Source organism: Rhea pennata, chromosome 4 (assembly GCF_028389875.1).
Source record: "Rhea pennata isolate bPtePen1 chromosome 4, bPtePen1.pri, whole genome shotgun sequence".
Lineage (NCBI taxonomy): Eukaryota > Metazoa > Chordata > Aves > Rheiformes > Rheidae > Rhea > Rhea pennata.
The window spans coordinates 41,206,302-41,226,799 of record NC_084666.1 but is presented as its reverse complement, the minus strand read 5'-3'; the positions used below and the strand labels follow the sequence as shown (position 1 = coordinate 41,226,799).

The window sequence follows — 20,498 nt, the reverse complement described above, 5'->3', positions numbered from 1 at the left end:
TTTTAGAACCTACTGAACTGGAGATTCAAAGGAAGCGCCAGATTTTCAGCATCTATATTCAGGTCTTGATTTTGTTAAGTTTTCAAAATATAACATTTAATGTATGTGCATTACTCTTGGTAACACTTTTGTGAATTACCTATACAAATAAGAAAATTATGTATAAAACAAAAATATTACATTGTGAATTGTGCAAAAATTGAGCTATGCACAAGTAGCATAAGCATCTGAAATAAACTGGTTTATTTACTGCAGCATAGTCCAATTTTTATGTAGTGAAGATTATTTCTTTTTAAAATCAAACTAAAAACATTCCTTAAATAGTAACATTTTACAGTCAGGAAATGCTAGACTGTTTAACTTGTATGGGGAAATTACAAAATGGAAGTTTTACAGTATTATGATGGAAATACTGACTCTACCAGTACAGGAATGTTAGAGTATTTCATTTTTAACTTTTCTTGCTGGACATACTTAACACCACTAAAGATAAAATTACTTTTTAATTTACAACTTATCTCTCTCCGCTATTTGTAGTGGTCTGAGTTCCCTATTATAATACTTCCCTTAGGCTATGTCTTAAAGTTTCACTTAAGCTGCCATTTTAAATTAACTTTTAAGAGTGTGCAGAAAGGAAAGCCTCTCTATTCCTCAGTGACTTTCAGAAAACACAGGTTCCAGCAGGATTATGCATTAGAGAGAACTTTGAACTGTTTTTCTTAAGGCCCTGGTGTTCACTCAGTCAGTGTACTGTTCAACTCTGTTTATATTTTGCTCACAGTCATTAAAATCCCAGACACGCGCTTCTATGTATTTCTATACACAGAGGATTGTCAGGATATAAAGAAAAGAAGAGTGAGGAATAAAGGCAAATTGTATGAATGCTGCTTAATGTCAGTATATGCAAACTGCTTCTCACCTGACTCATCAAGTTTAGCGGTAATATAATAGTGTATCAAGAGGAAAAACAAATTAGGTTTTGGAGCATGTAAAGCAAGTATCTTAACCATTGTTCTCGCCTGGTGCCAACATACCTCTTATTTGCTTCCTTAGAGTATTGACTTTCTAGTCCAGTGACTGTGTTTCAGTGTCTGCATTAAATACTTAATTGCTATTGTTTTAACCTACACTAAATGAAAGATACAGTGTAGGTGAAAACTAAGCATTGTTGCAGCCAGGGAGAATCCAGGAGTAGCAGGGTGGAAAGGAAGCAGGAAGAAAAATGCAGACAGAGAATGGAGAAGAAAGAAGCAAAGAGCAGAGAAATTCAGTGTAATGTGAAAGTTGGTAAGATACTTGATAACTAGTAAAATGCATTCTAGTTACATAAAATCTATATTCCTTCTACTTGATCTTTTTGTAAACCTTCTGCCATCATTACAACTTTTTCTGTGCTCATTCAAGGGGACACTTCTCTATGAATTTGCATGAACGCTAGCATGGCCTGCAGGCCGTGGAGGCAAGCTAGAATTCTTGGTTTCTCATTCTGTGAACAGATAAATGCACACATATGGAAGGTCTTTCATTGGACTCTCTCTGTTTTGTTTCTATCTATACACTTTCTATAACATCAAGAACTTACGGCAAAGGAGTAGGTTACTTTTTGCCATTTAATATCCAAAATCTGTGAAGCAGACTTTTGTTTTGTTTTCTTTTTGTTTTTACATGCCAGTGATTTCTGTATGGGGATTCTCTTTTTCATAGTACATCTGCTATGGGTTTGTTCTTTTGTTTTACTCTCAGAGTCTGTTGGTTTTGTTTTGATTTGGGGTTTTTTTTGGCTCCCAGAAGCAACACTATTATTACCTTCTCATACCTGGATAGTAATCCTCTTATCCCCAGAGGATCAGTAGGCTGAAATAGACTGCACATGCATTAATGCTGTCCTGGTTGGCGTAAACTTGGAATTTTTCTTTGTAGCTGTTTTTCTCTGTCTAGCCATGACTCCTTCAGGTTTGTGTGGGCCCATCTCCCTTTGACAGTGATTTGTTGCTTACTTTGTTGGTCTCTCACCCGAAAGAGAGAATGCTTCAAAGATTTGCCTTTGAATCTTTTTCAGTCCTTAGTAGAAATTCCTCTTCCCATGAGTATTCCATGTGTAACGGCAGTAGGGCTAATGAGGCCTGTAGATACCATGGTCTATTGATTATCATTTTGTTTCTTATACTAGCCCAAACGACATAAAAGATGGAAAACTGAAATTTGGTCTTTCTTCAGGCAGCAGGTATTTCATTTAGTTTTATTAGCTGACAGACACTTTTTTTATTCATGAACTCTGGTGAACTGAGCTGGGAAGCTAGCAAATTAATTGCAAGAAAAGTATTTCTGTTGAGCATTTTTTTATTCACTTTAATTTTTTTAATCTCCAAAAGAAATTCACATAAATTGCTCCTTGCTTTCTGTCAACAAGTAGCTGAACAAGAAAAAAAAGGCAATTAGAAAGCAAAAGAGAATATAGCTATGTCTACTCCACTAGTCTTCATTTCAAGAAACCCTGCTGTTGCCTAGTGTGGAGGGTGAACTCAACTCTCCACAGTAAGCAGTGCAGTCAAACATCAAGCCAGTTTCCTGTTCATCAAATATCACATTAATGATGGTTAGATAATTTTGTATTGAATTGCTTACTAATGTGTTTTTCTCCCTGGCAGACAGTGTCTGATGTAGCAGGTCAGGGCTTGTTTTCAGTGGTGAATCACTGATTTACCAAATGTGTAGTGATTCTCAACTCCGGCAAGAGTTGCGGAAAAGCTCCCCCTGATGTCACTTGGGGTGAGTTGTGTGCGTCCATGAATCAAGCAACAGTACAGAACTTGCCCTCCAAAAAAAGCAGCTTCATTCTTAAACATCACCTGACAGAAACATATTAAGGAACTTTCTATTTTATAATTATATGCTTGTCATAATTTCTTAAATAGTTTGTGAACAGGAAATTTGGGAAACAGTAGAAATCTGTACAACGTGCGTGAAACTAAGATGGGATCTATCTCACAGAACAATTAAGCTTGGAGGAGAGGTTTTTCCCTTGCAGGAAGTTTCTGGGAAGGAAAGAAGACTAGGACTAGTGGTTAAGTAGGATTCCATCCCTCATATTAGGGGCTTTTGTATGTGATTGTCTAGAAATTAAATTAACTTCTCATGGATATTGTTTAAAATACAACTTAGGAAATGCTGCACAGAGGTCGGGGCTGATGTAGGAGAGGTCCTCACATTAGGAGACAGGAGTAGTTGTGACAAGGAGAAGAAGGAAGAGGAAGAGGAGGAACAGAAATGTTAATTTTGGCAGCTGAGCTGACAGAATAAATCTGTCTCTGAGCCCAATAGTAGTAAAAGTAGGCCAAAGGGGTCTGGTGAGTAAACAAAGGGAAGTTTATTAGTTCCTTGCAAAAATGATACTTTTTGTGTGCACTTTCTGGGCACAATGGAAGGCAGAAAAGGAGCTTGTTAGTGTATCAATTACGAAAGAAAATTGTATATGGTTTTGATGCCACTGTCAACGTTTTGTAGCCTTCAGGAATACAGTTTGTGCTCTTCAGAAGCACAGACGACTCACCCATGGTTCAGACTGGTATTCAGGAAAGCTGTCTCGTGTAAATCTCTGGGATTTCTTGCTCTGCATTCTGAATTATACATGAAATTTCAAGTTCTACAATCTGGTATTTTTAGAAAAAAACACGTAACATTTTTTATTTCTGCTAATTATATGTTCTTGATTTAAAAGAAAGCAAGAGAACTGAGGCAGTTCGTCTGTTGAGACTTCTCACTGATGGTATTATATGATATATGGCAACTTGTAGTGTTCCGTGGTCTTCCTGGAGAGCGGGGGGAGAGCAACTCCTTGGGATTATTTTGTTGTCTGGGGTCAGGGAGAAGAGCAAAACAGCTGTAATGGCAAAAATTCTCTTGGAAGCATGTACAGACTAAATAATAATATTATCAAATGTTTCTGGTGGCAGATTTCAAGTCTTTAAAAATATTTTTAGTGCTTTCTAATTTGAGAAAAATTCTCAGTGATATTATTTATTTTTATAAAATTCCTTACTACACTGGGAAACTAAAAGTGTAAAGCGTCTGTAAGTGAAGGAGAATGAACGAGCATTTATGAAGCCTGCTGTTGAAAATCAATCGTTTTGTCTTTATGCCCACTACAGCAAGGTTTGTATTTTGTGGTGCTGCAGAGTAGGTTTGGAAGGAAAGGAGTGCAGAGAGAGATCTGCGTTTAGTAGAAGGGCACAGCTGAGAATCATGGCGTGAGGGGATGGCAAGGGAGAGTAATGGAGACCAAAGTGAGTTTGGGAGATTGGTGTGGGAATAGCAAGCTCTGACAGATCTGGCAGAATTTCTTTTCAGGAGACAGTGAAAGTTTGAGGGTAGAGGGAAGGTTTTTCCCTAACTGTTTTCTGTTTGTGGCTCACTGAGCTGCCAGCCTCACAGAAATGCATAGTGGTCATGGGGAAAATAAAAATATAAGAAAAAATGAAATATCTACTTCTGTATTTGCTGGGCTGCTAGAGATAAGGATAAATCACGGAGTAGCCTATGAGAATAGGACTAGCTGATAGGAGAGAATCAAATAGAAAAAAAGTGGGAGCTGGTACCTCAAGAATCAGTCATTCTGAGGGGAGAATTTAAGAGTGCTAGGAGGAAGGAAGCAGCAAATTAAACTGAAATACGGATTGTAGTCAAAGCAAGCTAGCACATAAGCCTGTAGAAAGCAAAAGCATTAATTGCACCAAAAAGGACAGGGAATAATTAGATTTAAAATCTCAGTGGGTACAATTTATTTAATATACATAAATTTCTTGCTACCTTTTTTAATAAAGTTTATTCAAGCAAGTTATTTGTTTACAAATTCCATAATGCACATAAGAGCACCGTGTGCTGATTCAATAGCAATTTAGATTTTTGCAGCAAACTGTAATGTCCTCTTCAGTGTGATGGGCCTGAGTCAACCCATTATGATTTTTTTTTTCTGTCTTTTTAAATGTGTGTGGGCTACAGATGGTTCTGTGAAGGAAAAGAACTCCAGAATTCCCCTGACATTCAGATCCATTCTGGAAGTGGAGGACTTCATTCACTAATTATAGCAGAAGCCTTTGAAGACGATACTGGGCGCTATACTTGTCTGGCTTCCAATTCCATTGGTTCAGATAGTACATCTGCTGAAATATTCATTGAAGGTAAGAGAGAAGGTGAAATAAAAAGATTCTGCACACGTACAGAAAAAGATAACCAAGCAGATTTTTTTATGGTAGGATTACATTTGATTTGGTGGCATTTGGTGGTATTTCTCTGCTTCCCTTTAATACAATACATTTTGAACACTGCATCATATTGATTCAGGTATTTCAACGAATATTCCAAAACTTAATGGTCAGAATGCTACTTATCTGGGGTAACAGTAGAGTCAAAAATGGATAATGAGGAATGAGCACAGCTTTTCTAATATGGTTAGCTAGTCTTTGTAAATCAGAGTTAACTGGTGGTGCCAGTAGCAATCTTCAATATAGCACAATAGCTCTCTTAGTTCTGAACTTCCTCCTAGTGCAGTCTAAATGTAGACGCCCCAGGTGAGTCCTCTTTAGTTAGCAGTAAGTGTACTATAATTCTTCTTGTTTGCTATACTAATTTTAAGTCAGAGTCGATCATATTGGTTTTACCCAGAATCAAATGCTAATAATTGTCTAAATCTTTCTTTAATTTAATATTAGTTATAATTCAGGTATTATTTTCTCTAAGGAAAGTTAATGATTTGATCATGAGTAAAATAATTAAAGGAATTTTTTAGTGGATGACTATTTTAGGCATGATTATATTAACTGAATTCTGATTTTTTTTTTTAATTCATGTATTTTTTTGGCAACACTTATTCCTTTACTAGTTTTGTATTCATAACTCATTAACATTCATTTAATAATTGAAAACATAAATTTAATATATAGTTGGAACAAATTAGTTTGAATAATACTATACCAGAAGGATTAAATAGCTTATGATTAATGAAGCAATAAACTTTCCTTTGTATGTTAGCAAAGTCATGGGAGATATGCATTATTTGTAGGGATTCTTCCATTATGCTTTTTATTCGTGGAACTGTATTACCTTGCATTGAGATGTATTAGCAAAATCCCAAAGATTATTTTAACTTCTAGTAAGATTTTTCTTTATAGAGGAAGAATGATTTCAGAAATACTTGAATATAATACAGATATATAATTATACACTATGTGAATTTATGATAACAGAAACACTAAAAAGAAATAGCTAGGAAGAGGGAGTGTGTCTATTAAAAAAAATGCATTTTCAGAGATCTGGCTAAGTCTTACTATATGGAAATGGTGTCTTGAAGTTTTATGGCATGTAACTTGAGACAACTGTAAAAATTGTTATTAGTATTCTCCCCTCCGGTCTTTAAGGAAACCAGATTGCCATAGAAACGCTATTTTGTACATTAATAGTCTTGATGACATTGATGTCTCACACTTCCTTCTGGGCGTCAATCCCAGTCATACAGTATTTTGCTCATAAGAAATGCTTTCATGTAGACCCACTTTGCTCACTTAATGTTGCTTCTCTCTTCTTACCTTTTTTGTGCTTCTTGTTGCTTGAGTTTTTAGAGCTTTTAAGTTTTAAGGTTTGTAAATAAATAAGGCACATGGGTGCCAAGTGCAAGCTTTATTTAATCAGAAGTCAGTCTGCATAATACTGTGCATATTGCTTATCATTTGATTACAAGTACACAAATACAGTTTTATATATTGATGCACAAATCCATAGAGGATTGATATATACTGTGTAAATGTCTAGAACTAATTTTGTGTGAAGTAGTAGCTGCTGTTTGGAAAAATTAAAACAATGGGAATAAATACTTTCTTTTTTTTTTTTTCCTTTAAGTGAGTTCAGGATATTTCCAAACACACATTATATCAAAACTTCCACTACCAGGAAACTCCAGTATGTAAATATTATGTATAATTCAATATAAATAGTCTGAACTGTGGAGATAGTGGGTAACAAGTTTAGTCTGCAGATGTCTTCTTATACTGAGTTACTCTTAACTAAGGGCAAAGATTAGTTATCTGTGAATATGCCGCATGTTTGCTTAGGCTGAAAGGAGGATAAAGGTAGTTATCTTTTTGTGCAGGTTTATAATAACTTTATTAGTTCACAGTCCTATTGAAAGGGAAAAAAAAATAACAGCTTCAAAATCACACTGACACAACAGTGCATTAGGCATTTCATTTATGCCCAAGCATAAGACATTAATAAGCTTCACTGATACATAGGTCATCTTAAATTAATATCACTGTATGACAGTTCAGAAAGTGAATTGTATTACGTAGTATAAATACTTAATGATTCCCACTTTAAACAGCCTCTGGTAAAGCTCTCGTATGTATGTCCTTATCTTAGCACTTACAAATTTCTTACCTTTCTTTTTTAATACCACCAACTCTCTTCAGTTAGTTCGTTGACTGCTCCTATACTAGAATAGATTTTAAAAATCTTTAACATTTACGTCAATAAAATTACAGATTCCTGTACAATGGTATTTGCTTCAGTGTGGGAGAGGGCAGCTAAGAACAGCTAGGGACAACAGTTTGCAATTAAATGAGCATGGTTATGTTCCTGTAACTGTCCAAAGTTCATAGTTACAAAGTTTTATCAGGTAAGAAAAGCTACAGTAGTTTATTACAGAGAATTCTCTCCTCTGTATTGCAGTGCTTTTACCAGTGGAGCCTATTGCAAGTCAGCTGAAGTGAAATGTGAAATCAGCAAAGGCTTTTTCTTTCGAATGTGAACATAACAGAAATCAATAAAAGGACATGAGAGTACTGAACATACTTTCTTTTCCAGGTGCCAGTTCTACAGATTCAGAGAGTGAAAGTTTAATTTTCAAATCAAAATTTGGAGCTATGCCGCAGTAAGTGTGCAAAGTAGAACCAGTTCTATGTAGGCGTACTATGCAAATGTTTTTAATAAGGGATCCCAGAAAATCTTTGTTTTAGATCTGAATAAGCATCTGGGCAAGATGTGTACGTGTATATCTTGTCCTTGGCTTTTCTCTTTCTTTAATGTGATATAAATGTGTTGTATTGTGACTGAATTTTATTAGCATGCTTATTCTGTTTAAGAGATCTGGCCCTACTCTGATGACATTGTTGTTGATACAGATTTTTCATATTTAGGAGTAACTTTTACCTAATCTAATCTTCATTTATAACTACCCAAACCTATTCCTACAAAAAAAATCAGGCTGACACCTACAATTAAAGAAACAAGATACATTTCAGTTTGTATCTTAAAACAGTACTTTTTGTTATGATAGTAAAATGTAAATTAGCCAATGTGTTCTATTCAGGCTTCCTCCAGTGCTGATATTTTTACCTGATAGTATTTGCCTTTTATCCAGAATGAAGCTATGAGATGATTATGCAAATACGAGATCATGATCAGCATCAGTTTAAATTAAGTGATTGAAAAAGCAGAAGATACAAGGTGGTTTATATTGGTAGCAAACTAACGCATTCTTACTTCAGATCTTTTAAAGTGTTTGTTTCTTTTTTTTCCAGGGCCCAAAAGAAAACCACTTCTGTTTCCTTAACAATAGGCTCCTCTACACCAAAGTCAGGAGTCACCACTGCTGTTATTCAGCCTATCTCAGTGCCCAGTCAGCAGGTATTCAGATACCATGTTTTCAATTAGTAAGAGTATTTTAAATTTGATTTCAAAATTAGGGTGGTTTTTTTAGCCTGTTATTTTGTGGAAGTATATTACTGAACTTTAAACTTACTTATTACCTTAAGAATGACAGTAAGAAAAAAATGAATAGTTGAATGGAGCATGAAAGTAAATAGGCATATGGATTCTTACACAGTATTTATCACTGCAACATGTGAGCAGCTAACAGTTCAGGTGATGCTGAGAATAACTAGGCTGTTACTTTATAGTGGCTCATTACAATTCCAAAACCGTGTAATAAGAATGCCTGCAATATTAATGACATGTTTTTAGCAATAAATTTTTAATCTCTTGTTATTTGAATCATATTGCTGTCATCTCTCTGGGCCTTTTAGAGAAAGTTAAATTTATTGACTTGAAGTTAGATGTAGAAAAGCAATGTTCTTAAGGTTATAGCAAGTTTTATAGACTGTGGATGATTTGCACAGAGTTTGTGTATCATTCATACAATATAAATAAAATAAAAATCTCTGTTAGACTGTAAATGGTAACTTCTTTTCCCTTCCTTTGGTTAACCTTGATAAACTTTTAGGTACCCTGATTTATTTATTATTACATCGGTCAAAGAGATGTAATACCAGTAGATGCAAAAGTGCTTCAGTGCAAAGGACTTGCCTGGGTGATATTCACAGGAATCAAACACACAAAATACTTCAAGGCAATGACAGTTGAGCACAAACTTCTCCTGGGAAGTATAGAAGCCTTTAAAACCTGCATTTCGGGTTCAGAAATATGACAAATGTGAAACAGTGATGTCACTCAACAAGTATGCTATAATGAGAACACCATAATAAGGCTGTACATTTGAGAATTTATATCATATAAGCAAATCATACTGTTATTCCAACCAATATACTTACCATTTCATAGCATTACTGCATTGCTTTCCAGGTCCAAAGCCCTACTTCACATCTCCACCGTCTAGATGGATCCAAGCCTATCTATTCTGCACCTATATTTACAAAGGTCTGTTTCATTCATCATGATTTTTGTGTCATACTTCTGCAGTCCAGAAGGAAATATCAAAATGATATATTATAATGCAGGATTCTTTGATCATATTAAACCTTTTAAAATTTCATTATGAGGGTGCTTTTCCATCTGAGAATAAATGTCTGCTAAGAAAATGTGTTTCCACTGCAACAGTGAAATCCCTCATACCTTCTACCCTATTCAAATCATTAGAGAACTTGCATGAGTATTCAGTATGTGTTATTTTATGCCCCTTACTGTCACCCATTGAGAAATCTTTGTAAAATAAAACAAAGTAGCACAATCATGCATCATAATCATGATAAAGCCTTATTTCCATGAATTAATATACTAGCAGACCAAATAATGGAGGTAGGATTTTTTAATTGGTTTTAGAACAAATCCATCCAGATATGTTAGTTAAAAATGCAATCCAGATATTCTTTATGGGGATATCTTGTAAAATGTGAGGCGTGGAATTACTAGAAAGGAAATCTTCATTCAGTAATTATTAAATGATTTTTAAGTCAATCTTTAGCCTCACATTCACCCCAAATTAACCTTAACATTTGAGAATTAGGTGGACCAGTGTAACAGCAAGAAGAAAGACAGCCTATCTCCCTGTTCTCTGAGATACAGCTTTCAGCAAAATTATGATTTGCGTTGTGCACACAAATATTTTTCATAGCAGGAACTATTACTTGATCACTATTTGTTGCACTAAAAAGAAGAAAAAAAAGTACTTCTGATTATTATTTCAGAAAAACAATTTGACTAAAAGCTGATGTGGAGCAACAAGCAGTTTTGTCCAAGAAGATAGTAAGCTTTCCAGTGCTTTCCAGCATGACTCCAACCCATGCTGTACTCATGGCATGAAAGATCTGATTCAATCCCTCATAATCCTGCACTGATGCAGCAGCAGTGTGAGCAGCAGAGGTGCAGGGGATTAGAGGGAGTGGTTGCTACAAGGTAGGCAGGCAGGCAATTTATAGTAGGAGTAGGGAATAAGAGGAATCCAGCCCTCATTCAAAAACTGGCAAAGAATTCAAAACCCCACTCTTACCTCCCAGACCTCATACCCCTTGTTTCTGAAATTTAATATCAACTGGATTAAGCCAGTTGGGACATAGCAAACCGAAACAACTTTAATTGTCGAAGAAATAAACCAGATATGAGCAACAAGAAAGAATGTATTTATCCAGCTTCCTCAGACAAATCTCTTTCTGTGCAAAATGCAGGGATCAAGTGAAAAATTTTTAGGTTTCCATATAAAAAAATTCTTATATATTTGATTAAATCCAGGTCTGTGGATAGTAAGTAGGGATGATCCTGAGCTTAGGCCTAACTTTAAGTGCTTTGCCGGATCAAGGCCCAAAATTCTAGTAATAAATGGGACAGGGAATGAGACAGCTAGTACAGTAAAAAACAAAAAAAACAAAACAAAAAAAAATCTTTGCTTTATAATCTTCAGATGGATATCAAAGGCAAAAATAGTAGCTATCTCCTATCTACTCTGTTAATTAAGTGTTCTGCTTCCCCCTCTGTGATTGTAGTTCTTCATCAAAGATCTAAATTTTTCTTCAGCTGTACATAAGAATCTATTACAGCCGTAATTCTGTCTCAGAAGTTATCCATACACAAACTAGTATATCCTAATTGTATTTCCAGTGGTTAGTTTTGCCTGGGTGGTTATAAATCACTGAGAGGAAAAGCAACTCTGCATTCTAGAGGATGACCTGAAAGCTGCACAGCCACTCTGTCATGACCAGGCAATACATAGTCAGCTGTACACTCAGAATTTTAATTTCATCTTGTGGAAGATGAACGGAAGCTCAAAGATCAGACCATAACTATCTGCTTGTCATGTTCTAAGGAATTAAGTCTTTCTACAGCTTTTTGATCTGTAGCCATATTAAAAATGTATTTGAAAATAGTATAGTTATTTAGTCTTAGCTATATAGCTGATACATTTAATATAATCAGAGTGAAAATAATGCTCACAGAAAATGCCTATTGCAAAAATACAGTGACACAATAAAACCAAGGGAAGAATAGAGTATTTTTAGGAATGTAAGAGTGGTTCATTTTAAATGTGGTGGTTTTGTTTCAGGAGCTACAAAACTCCACAGCATCTGAGGGACAAGTTGTGGTGTTGGAATGCAGGGTCAGAGGAGCCCCTCCCATTCATGTCAAGTGGTTTCGACAGGGCAATGAAATTCAAGATTCTCCAGACTTCCGAATTCTACAAAAAAGTAAGATAGTAATCCAAAGAGCTACCTTTGATATGGGGGGATGTGGGGGGAAATCATAAAGTTAGTCTGTCAGGATTTTTGGTAGACTCCTCCCTTCCTCACATTTCAGTGATTGTAATGGTTAAGAGTAATGATAGAACTACTGCTACCAAGAGGCAATTTCAGTCTTCCTTATCTTTTAATGTATCTGCACAGATTCTGTACTTGTCTACAGTATTTTATGTTCATTTAATATACAGTTGCTTACTAATGCAGTCTCTTAATACCTTTTTTTCTTGTTTGTTTCCTCTCCTCATGATGTGATATGCAGAGCCACGATCTGCAACGGAACCTGGTAAGAATCGTATGAAAAAATAATCTCTTGATTCACTAGCTCTTTGTGTTTACATTCAAGCCATAAATAGAATAATGTTTCTGCTGAGCATTGGTAATATGAAACTCCCATGAAGACAGTGTTTCTTTATCATAGTCTCCATACTTTTACACTGTGCTTTACATCAATTCCTTTATTAGTTAAACAGTAAATTCCATTCAGACCAGCAAAGAGAGCCCTGCAGCCTTAACTTTGAAGCAGACTTAATTTGCAGAATGCACGAGCATTTTGCAAGCTAATGAGAGAAAAAAAAATCCCACAAAATTCCGTCACCCAGATTGTGCTCGTAATAGTTTCGTAACACCCAACCACTAAATGCTGGTTTTTCCAGTTTGACTTGACAGATGTGAGCAAAGGCCAATTCTTTTTTTTTTCTTAAAAAAAAAGGGGGAAAGGAAAAGAAAAAATATAAAAGGCACTCTGAGTTTTTATAGTCTGTTCACAAGGTAGAATTCCTAGATTTCAGTAAGCAAATGGTGTTCTTTTTCTAGCTACAATTTTTTTCTTTCTGCTTCTGCCTTTTTTCATGGTTGTAATTATACTGTAATAATTTAATAAGCCCCTTCCTGCTATCTAAACAAATGAAAAAGTTTCAGTTTAGTATTCTGTTCTCCTTGAATTCACTAAGCTAAGTACTACCCCTGTAAGATTTGTATGTGTACCACTGGTAAACCCTTTTTTTTTTTTTTTTCTATTATGATAGTTTCTATTACCTCCCCTTAAACAATGTGCTGTATGTCTTATTCTTCATTGAAATGGATGACAGAACTCCCATTGGCTTATCTGTGCAGGAATTGACCCTGTGTATACAAAGGGTATGTAAATTAGTAAGGTTTGGGCAAACTGGAAATGTTTCCTTTTGACATAAATTACAAGCCGTATTTTGGTTATTGATAGTAATACCAGGAATAACAGAAATAAGTAACACTATTGCTTAGAATGGCATAAAGGATCTTAGGGTTTTGAGAATAAGAGGATGGGTGGATTCCAGAAAGGCAGTAGATGCAGCACTGGTTTATAGTGCAATGCAGACTCAAAGAAGCCAGACAAAACAATACCTGCAGAGGAAATTGCTCATAAGCAAACAAGCAACTGCTACTCAGTGCAGATGATGAGAATGTGTACAAGGATCCAGTAAGAAAACTAACCAAACAAGTATTCAGAATTTTGAGAGATGGACATAATTTCTAAAATTATTCCCAAGTGTACATCTTATATGGAATTTTGCTAAGTTGTAACAAGTTGTCATGGGGCTTTAACTGCTGTTTGTCAAAGTCCAGCTGCCAGTAAATGCTTTACAGTACTCAGAAACGTTGGTTATCCGTTGTTAAGTCAGTATTAATGATTTAAAAAAAGAAATGTTCCATGAACTCACACAGGTAAGAAATTATGAAGCAAGAGAGTTTTCTTGTTACTTTTTTTTTCTTTTTTTGGTACACTCTATCCACTCTAATGTGTTTTACACTCCTCTTTCTGTCTAGACAGAAATCAGCTTGCATCACAAATCTCTCCAGACTGCTTTGTGAATTAATAGCTAGTCAGAGTACTTAAAGCCAACATCACAGTTTGTCAAATTACCTGCTCTGTACTTCTTTCTTTGACATTCCAACTTTGTACTGATTGAATCCTTCAAAGAAAAGGCTGCCTGAGAGTGAAAAATCCCATGGAGTCATTTGCCAGCTGTTGATAGTTTGACCATTACTCAGCTGTCTGGAGGCAGCCACAAACTATATTGAATTACGTTAAAACAATTGTCTGATGGCATGTAAGAAGAAAACTATATGAAGTAATTATTCTTACATTGCCAGGGAATTGCTAAATATATATATATATATTTTTCTAAGCACAATACTGTGTATGTTGACCAAAAACATTTCAAAAGGTGGTCATCACTTCTCTTGGACTGTTCCCTGTCTGGCTGCTATGATCAATAGTTCCTTCACCAGTAAGTAACTCCTTGGAAAGTCCCACATATCTCTACCTAACATTTTAAACTGAAAATATATGACAGATGTCATAGAAATGCTCCATCCCTCCCTTTCCACCAAGAATATCAACGTTCTGGTGGCTGATGATATTCAAAACACAGAAACTTCATTAGATTAGTATGCATGTTGGATCCCTCACCTAGATCAACTCTCGTACGAACAGAAGAATTATGTCTAAGAGTCTGGCTACTGCTTTCACTACTGAGGAAAGAAGAAACGCTTGAAGTCAGCGCTCTCCAGATTCTCAATGACTCAGGATTCCAAATGAAGAGAAAACCCTTAAATAAACTAAAATTATCCTTCATTAAAGGTGATCTGATCAACCTCTGTGTTTTTGCTTGTCACTTAAATTTTCAATTGTGCTCTGCTCTCCCAGGGTACCTACAGAATTCTGGTCCTGTCAGTGACCCCATCTTAAGTCTGACTGCTCAGACTGTCCTTGCTTGTTGATAATTCCAGATTCAAAGCAAATCTCTGATCTTTTTTGTACTATGTAACTTTAAAATGATTGCTAGTATACATCTTCAATTGTAAATGTTTAAAGCTTATTGGGATTCATGAATCATTGCAGTTATGTTGCTGGATAGGTTGATCTGGGCATACACTTCAATTTAGCTGGCTTAAGCACTTATAACATCATAACTGCTTACTGTAAGTTTTTGTGTGAACTTCTCATTGGCCCTAACACTGGCTTAGTTTCTTCTCAACCCTGGACACTGACTTAGGAACTAAAGCCCATGCTGCCATCGCAGTATTCCTTTTTGTTGGTACCTGAACTGGATAGATTTCGGCCACCTTGAGCATCTAAGGTCCAAACAACAAAATCTGCTGTACAAAAAATCAGCTATGCTTGGTGTTCACAGCTGATTACAAAACTGATTCCAAGAGCCGCTTCCAAAATGGATAGAATCAGTTGCAGTTTGCTAAGAGAAGATGAAAATCTTAGAGTCCTAGCAGATGTTCCTAATGCACACGGATGAAAAAGGTACTGATAGCTAGTATCGCACCAGAGGATTATGTGTTTCGTAAACAACAGTCTTCCGAAAGCACTGATTTTCTGTGTTAAGTGCTTATACCTCGATTTACATGAAGATGTAAAGATTATCTGGGCCCATAGGATGCAGAAAACATCTTGGCTTATAAAGGGCATCCATTTTTATGTGGTATATACATGCCTCAATAGAAGTCTGTCTTAATATTTTTGTGTTATGTAGCAATGCAGCCCAGGTATTAATTCAGTTCTCTAAAAATATATTGCTTTGTGAACCATCTCATTTGCTGTTGTCTTTTTTTTTCCTAAGTGTTTTGTAAGCATTATTTGAGTTATCTTCAGACTTAGTTCTGTATATCGTTTAAAAACTTGTCTTTCCATATCTTGAGAGGTATATAGCCTATTAGATAATCTAGAATTGCTACTTGACTGGGTAGAGGTAGATACAATAGTGATCATCTGAACCAGATAAATTAAAATAATTATTTATAATTTTATAAAAATTTGTTACTGAAAGTCAAGTGTTGACAGGATGGAGATGCTACCGTCTAATGTTTTTATTTCCGGCTTCTCTTTGTCTTACTAGAACTTTACATATTCAGTACTTCTCTATTTTTATGCTTCTCCACTCTCTTTGTGTCCAAGACTCACAAATTCCCAAATGAGTAAAGGTTATTTGATGGGTATATGGTTATATGATGGGCATATAAGGGAGCAAGAGGGAGAACGAGAAACAGGTTTGACAGGGTAGGGTTTGGGGTTTTGAGGGAGGCTTAACAGAAAACCACCACTGTGACTACCCACTATATTTGTTTTTATAGCAGGAAACTTATGGCTTTGAACATATGTATAGAAATGACTTTGTTCATTGCATCATAATAAAAATCAATTAATTAAAAAAAAAAAAAAAAAAAAAAGCATTACCTGTTTTCCAGGATTTCCTCCACTACAGTGGAGGAGGCTAATGATTACTTTTGGAGGTTAAAGCTGCAGGCCTTAGAAATACTTTACCTTTAGTCAGTGATACTCAGTAACATTCTGGAGATAAACACATTATCGGTGATGAAATTTTTAAAATTACAATGATTTTCTGGAGTTTAGTCTTAGAAAAGATTAGTTCTTCCTAATGGATTCATGAGCCATAAAGGGAAAGGATTACCCTGCAAAATGTAATCTTTCTTGCTAAATAACTGAAAAAATAGTCAAGTACTTGCATGCCTAAGCATTTTACATGTTTCAGTGAACAGAATGCTTTTGTATTCATTTAGTCAAGTGTTAAATATGTTTTAAGGCCCTGAGAACAGCATTTCAGAGCTGCTTTCTGGAACACATTTTTGTGATGAAATTACTTGTCAGCTGATGATTGCTGGGAAGTAGAACAGACATTAGTTACTTCAAATCATCAGATTCTACTTAGCACAGCAACAGAAAGAAAAATAATTATATGAGTGAAGATACAAAACTTGAAAAATACTCAGAGAATTATGCTTTTAGCTTATGTTACAGAATTCTTTAAAGAACTCTTTTGTCAAACTAGTATTTTATATATATGCTTTACTCTGATGTGAGGCAGTTAGCCTTTTAGCAAAGATCTGAAGGTCAGAGATACTTGATTTAGGGGAAGCAAAACAGCTGAACACTGGTGGGGTGTTGCTTCCATTTGCCTTTTGCCTGAGCTGCCTTTTGAGTATTTCTCATTTTAAAATGTTTTTAGTTTAGACAGTTTTCTCATGATTGATCATAAGTGTGTTTCAGTTTGGTCTTCCAGCCAAGGAAAATGAGTTTTAAACTGATTATATTCATTACTAATTTACAGTAAATTTCTCTTAGAGGTATTGCTGGAATCTTACCATGTATGGTTTTGAAATACGCTACTTAGGTAAACAAACCGTATCATGGTAGAATCCTTTAGACTTCTTTTATCACTGAAAAGTGAAGATTAGCTCTTTTCATGTGATCTTATTATATATTTAAAACAATAGGAAAAGACTGGAATTAATTAGCTGTTTGGAAAATAGGAATTCTGCTGACTGCTGTATTTGGTAGTACCTTTGCCTTCACTCAGAGAATAGTTCTCAGCACGAAAGGAATGATTTCCATTTGCAATCCTGAAATACCCAGCTTTCAGAATTCTGCAGTTCATTTACTGGGAATCCATTGTGCTCTGTGTATCAAATTGCATCCCCAGGGACAGTTCAATCCAGGAGGATGAACATATGTTTAACAATATAGCTTGAAGCTGCTTATGACACACCAAGACTCTGAAAAAGCTGATCTCAGTAGTCCAAAAACTAGCGTGTGTTACCCATTACTTTCCAGATAAGACCTTTCATGAGTCATTAATCTTCATCTGGGTCAGATAAGATCCAACGTGCTGCAGTACTACCAGACATGCCTCTTGCAGCTACACAGAATGACTCTTCTGTGCTGCCAAAAAAAGCGTGTTCTGCTGTCTGAAAAACAGTTCTGTGCCAAATCTTTAGTTCGTCATTCATTTTTAGCCCGTCTCCAGCACAGAAAATTCTTGGATACCTTGTCAGTTAGAAGTGAAAAATTCCTTAAAATTTTTCTTAACTAAATGATATACTATACCATTCTTCAATGAAAATTACAAAGGAAAAATAAAGCAACTAGGAAATGTTTTTGTTGTTTAAAATGAAAGAAATGAAGCTACCCTTGCTATAGCCCTTCTACAGAATAGTTTTCATGCAACAATTATTTGAATTATGAAAATATCTGAAATATTTTGCCTCCTTTTTCAATTTTGTTTTTGTTAGCTATATTTCACTGTCACGGCTATAATATATAGGATTGTATTTATATAATCCTAAATGTTGAAATACATTTTTTATGAAACTGAATTCTGTAAAATTGTGAAATATGTTTTGTAATCAAATGATTTTTCATGGTTTGGTTTTGAGGCTACAAAACGAATGTAATCAAAAGAAACTCCTAATTAACTAAAGAAGCCTGTGGCTTCCTGGGTCTAGACTAGCCCTTTAGTCCAGGACTAAAATTGCCTAGGTATGCTGTGTATATACTGTGATTATTTAGATTAGCTATATTATCAGATTTAAAACAAAAATACAGTGGAAGATAAAATAGAATAACTTCTTTGAAGAGTCTGGAAAATTCTGCCTACGTAATTAAATACATACCTGTTCTAATGGATGAAATTGATTTAGAAAACATTCCTATGAGACTCAAGCTGAAATATGAACCTCCCGGCTTTCATGCAAGCTTTCTGATTGGGGCCCTGCTATAATTGAGGCAGGCAGCATATATTATGGCATATCAAAGTAGCATGACCAGATTTGGAGAAGGCCCAGAATACGTCTGTATCCCGGCATTGTGGAGAATTTCTGGTGATGTTGTTTTGTCCTAGATTTTCCATTTATCCGTTTCCCCTGCTGTGGAGACAGAGACAGGTCATCCTCCCATGCTGCATCAGGGGCATACCTTGTGCAACCAAAGTTTTTAATTCTGGTCAGTTCGTGTTGAAGTGTCATATTAAGAAGTGAAATGGTCATAATGGCAAAATACTTTACAGTTTTACTCAGAAGGGGACTTAGATCTGAACTGTTATATTAGAGACAGAAAATGATGGAGGAAAAGAATGATGTGAAAGTCACAAACTGAGCTATGAACTCAACACAATGTACTCTCAGAACTGAAAGAAAAATCAATACTTTCTAGATTTTTTTGCTATAGCTATAATTGCATAACTGCTATACACAGTTCTTTCTGTTTGGTTTCTTTAAATAGACATTCATGTGCTTGTGTTATTTACACAGATTCAAGAAGAGCTTGGAAGTGTCAATTGTAAATAGAAGCTGCTAAGTTGATTTGTATGTGTCTCTACTAGTCCCACATAGGAATGAGCTACTGTGCATGTAAAGTGACTGTGCAGACTTGTGAATGCACAGTTGTTCAACAGAGGCCCCTTTTGAAAACGTAGTTTAGTAAATCTACTTGGTTCACATTGAGAGTGATTTTCATTAAAGCTATATCCTTTGGGAGGTCTTTTACAGTTTTTCTGGCATTTCTTTGTCTTTGGAACATGTTATGGTTTCCTATTAACATGCAATGCAAAGACATTACATGGTACTTCAAATACATTATGACGCTGTTTATTTTTCTGTTCATTTGCAGAAGAGATATGTACCCTTGTAATTGCAGAAATATTTCCTGAAGATTCAGGAGTTTTCACATGCACAGCAACAAATGACCATGGGTCAATAACAAGCAGTGCACAACTGAATGTCTGCTCAGGTATGTGATGAAGGAAAAGAGGAGTTTGTATCACAGATCTTAAATAGTTAATTTACCCAATACCTGAGACACTGTCAGTCTGCTTCCTTTGCAGAAGAGCCCCTCTAAGTCAGGGACTCCTTTGGTAGGTTTTCTTTTCAGTCTGGAACTCTTCACACATTTCCCTCAGCACTGACTGATATAATCTGAATATAAAAATTGTTGTTGGGTGGGAGAAGTAATTTTATTTGTTCTCAAATAGCATGAAAGGGAACTATATAGATCCCTCTAAATCTCTTTCAAAAGTACAGCTGCTAAATGAGAAAGCCAAGTACCCTCTCAGGCAGTAACAGCTGAACTGGACTGTTTCTTTCTGGAACATTACAGAGGTAGAGGATAGGCTCTTCCAAAAAGAACATGTGGAAAATATAAAATAGCAAATAAAAGGTATTCCTGAAGCTGCTAGTGTGTTGCTGATAAGATTGATGATAAAGTACTGCATCTGTGGAAAAAAAGATGGAAAGAAGGAAGGAAAGGCTTGTACAATAATTCAGGCAAATAAACAGAAAACTTTGAGAAATGCATGAAGCTGATTTTATTTGCTTGTGTTACATAAAATATATCTATCCCAGAGTTGTTACTCAAGAAACAACCATCTCAGGAAACCTTAACTAAATTCCATTCCAGCCAAGCAATTACAAAGCTAAAAACCTGGCTTTCTAATGCTACTGTTGATGCATGCAATCATCCTAGGATAGTCTCGCATCTCTGTCTCACTTGCATCATTTGTAAAATGGGAGACAGCTACCCGCCAGTATTTATATCAATATATATAAATCATCCTATCTGCCTCAGATGGTTCACATCACTGAAAGCAAACTAAATGCGTTTATTGGCTCATTTCCTAGTTTTTTATGTAAAATACATTTTTA

At 35.5% G+C, this 20,498-nt stretch overlaps 1 protein-coding gene across 5 annotated transcripts in view; it reads left to right on the top strand.

Moving 5' to 3' along the window:
• The window catches only part of PALLD (palladin, cytoskeletal associated protein), a 211,971-nt gene that overhangs the window by 67,094 nt on the left and 124,379 nt on the right, over positions 1 to 20,498 (top strand). For all 5 annotated transcript variants that reach the window (XM_062573797.1, XM_062573798.1, XM_062573796.1 and 2 more), the window contains 7 exons: positions 4,999 to 5,177; positions 7,855 to 7,921; positions 8,571 to 8,676; positions 9,631 to 9,705; positions 11,822 to 11,963; positions 12,274 to 12,297; positions 19,468 to 19,587. In XM_062573797.1, the coding sequence (XP_062429781.1) occupies positions 4,999 to 5,177; positions 7,855 to 7,921; positions 8,571 to 8,676; positions 9,631 to 9,705; positions 11,822 to 11,963; positions 12,274 to 12,297; positions 19,468 to 19,587 (713 nt within the window). The remainder of the gene's footprint in view (positions 1 to 4,998; positions 5,178 to 7,854; positions 7,922 to 8,570; positions 8,677 to 9,630; positions 9,706 to 11,821; positions 11,964 to 12,273; positions 12,298 to 19,467; positions 19,588 to 20,498) is intronic.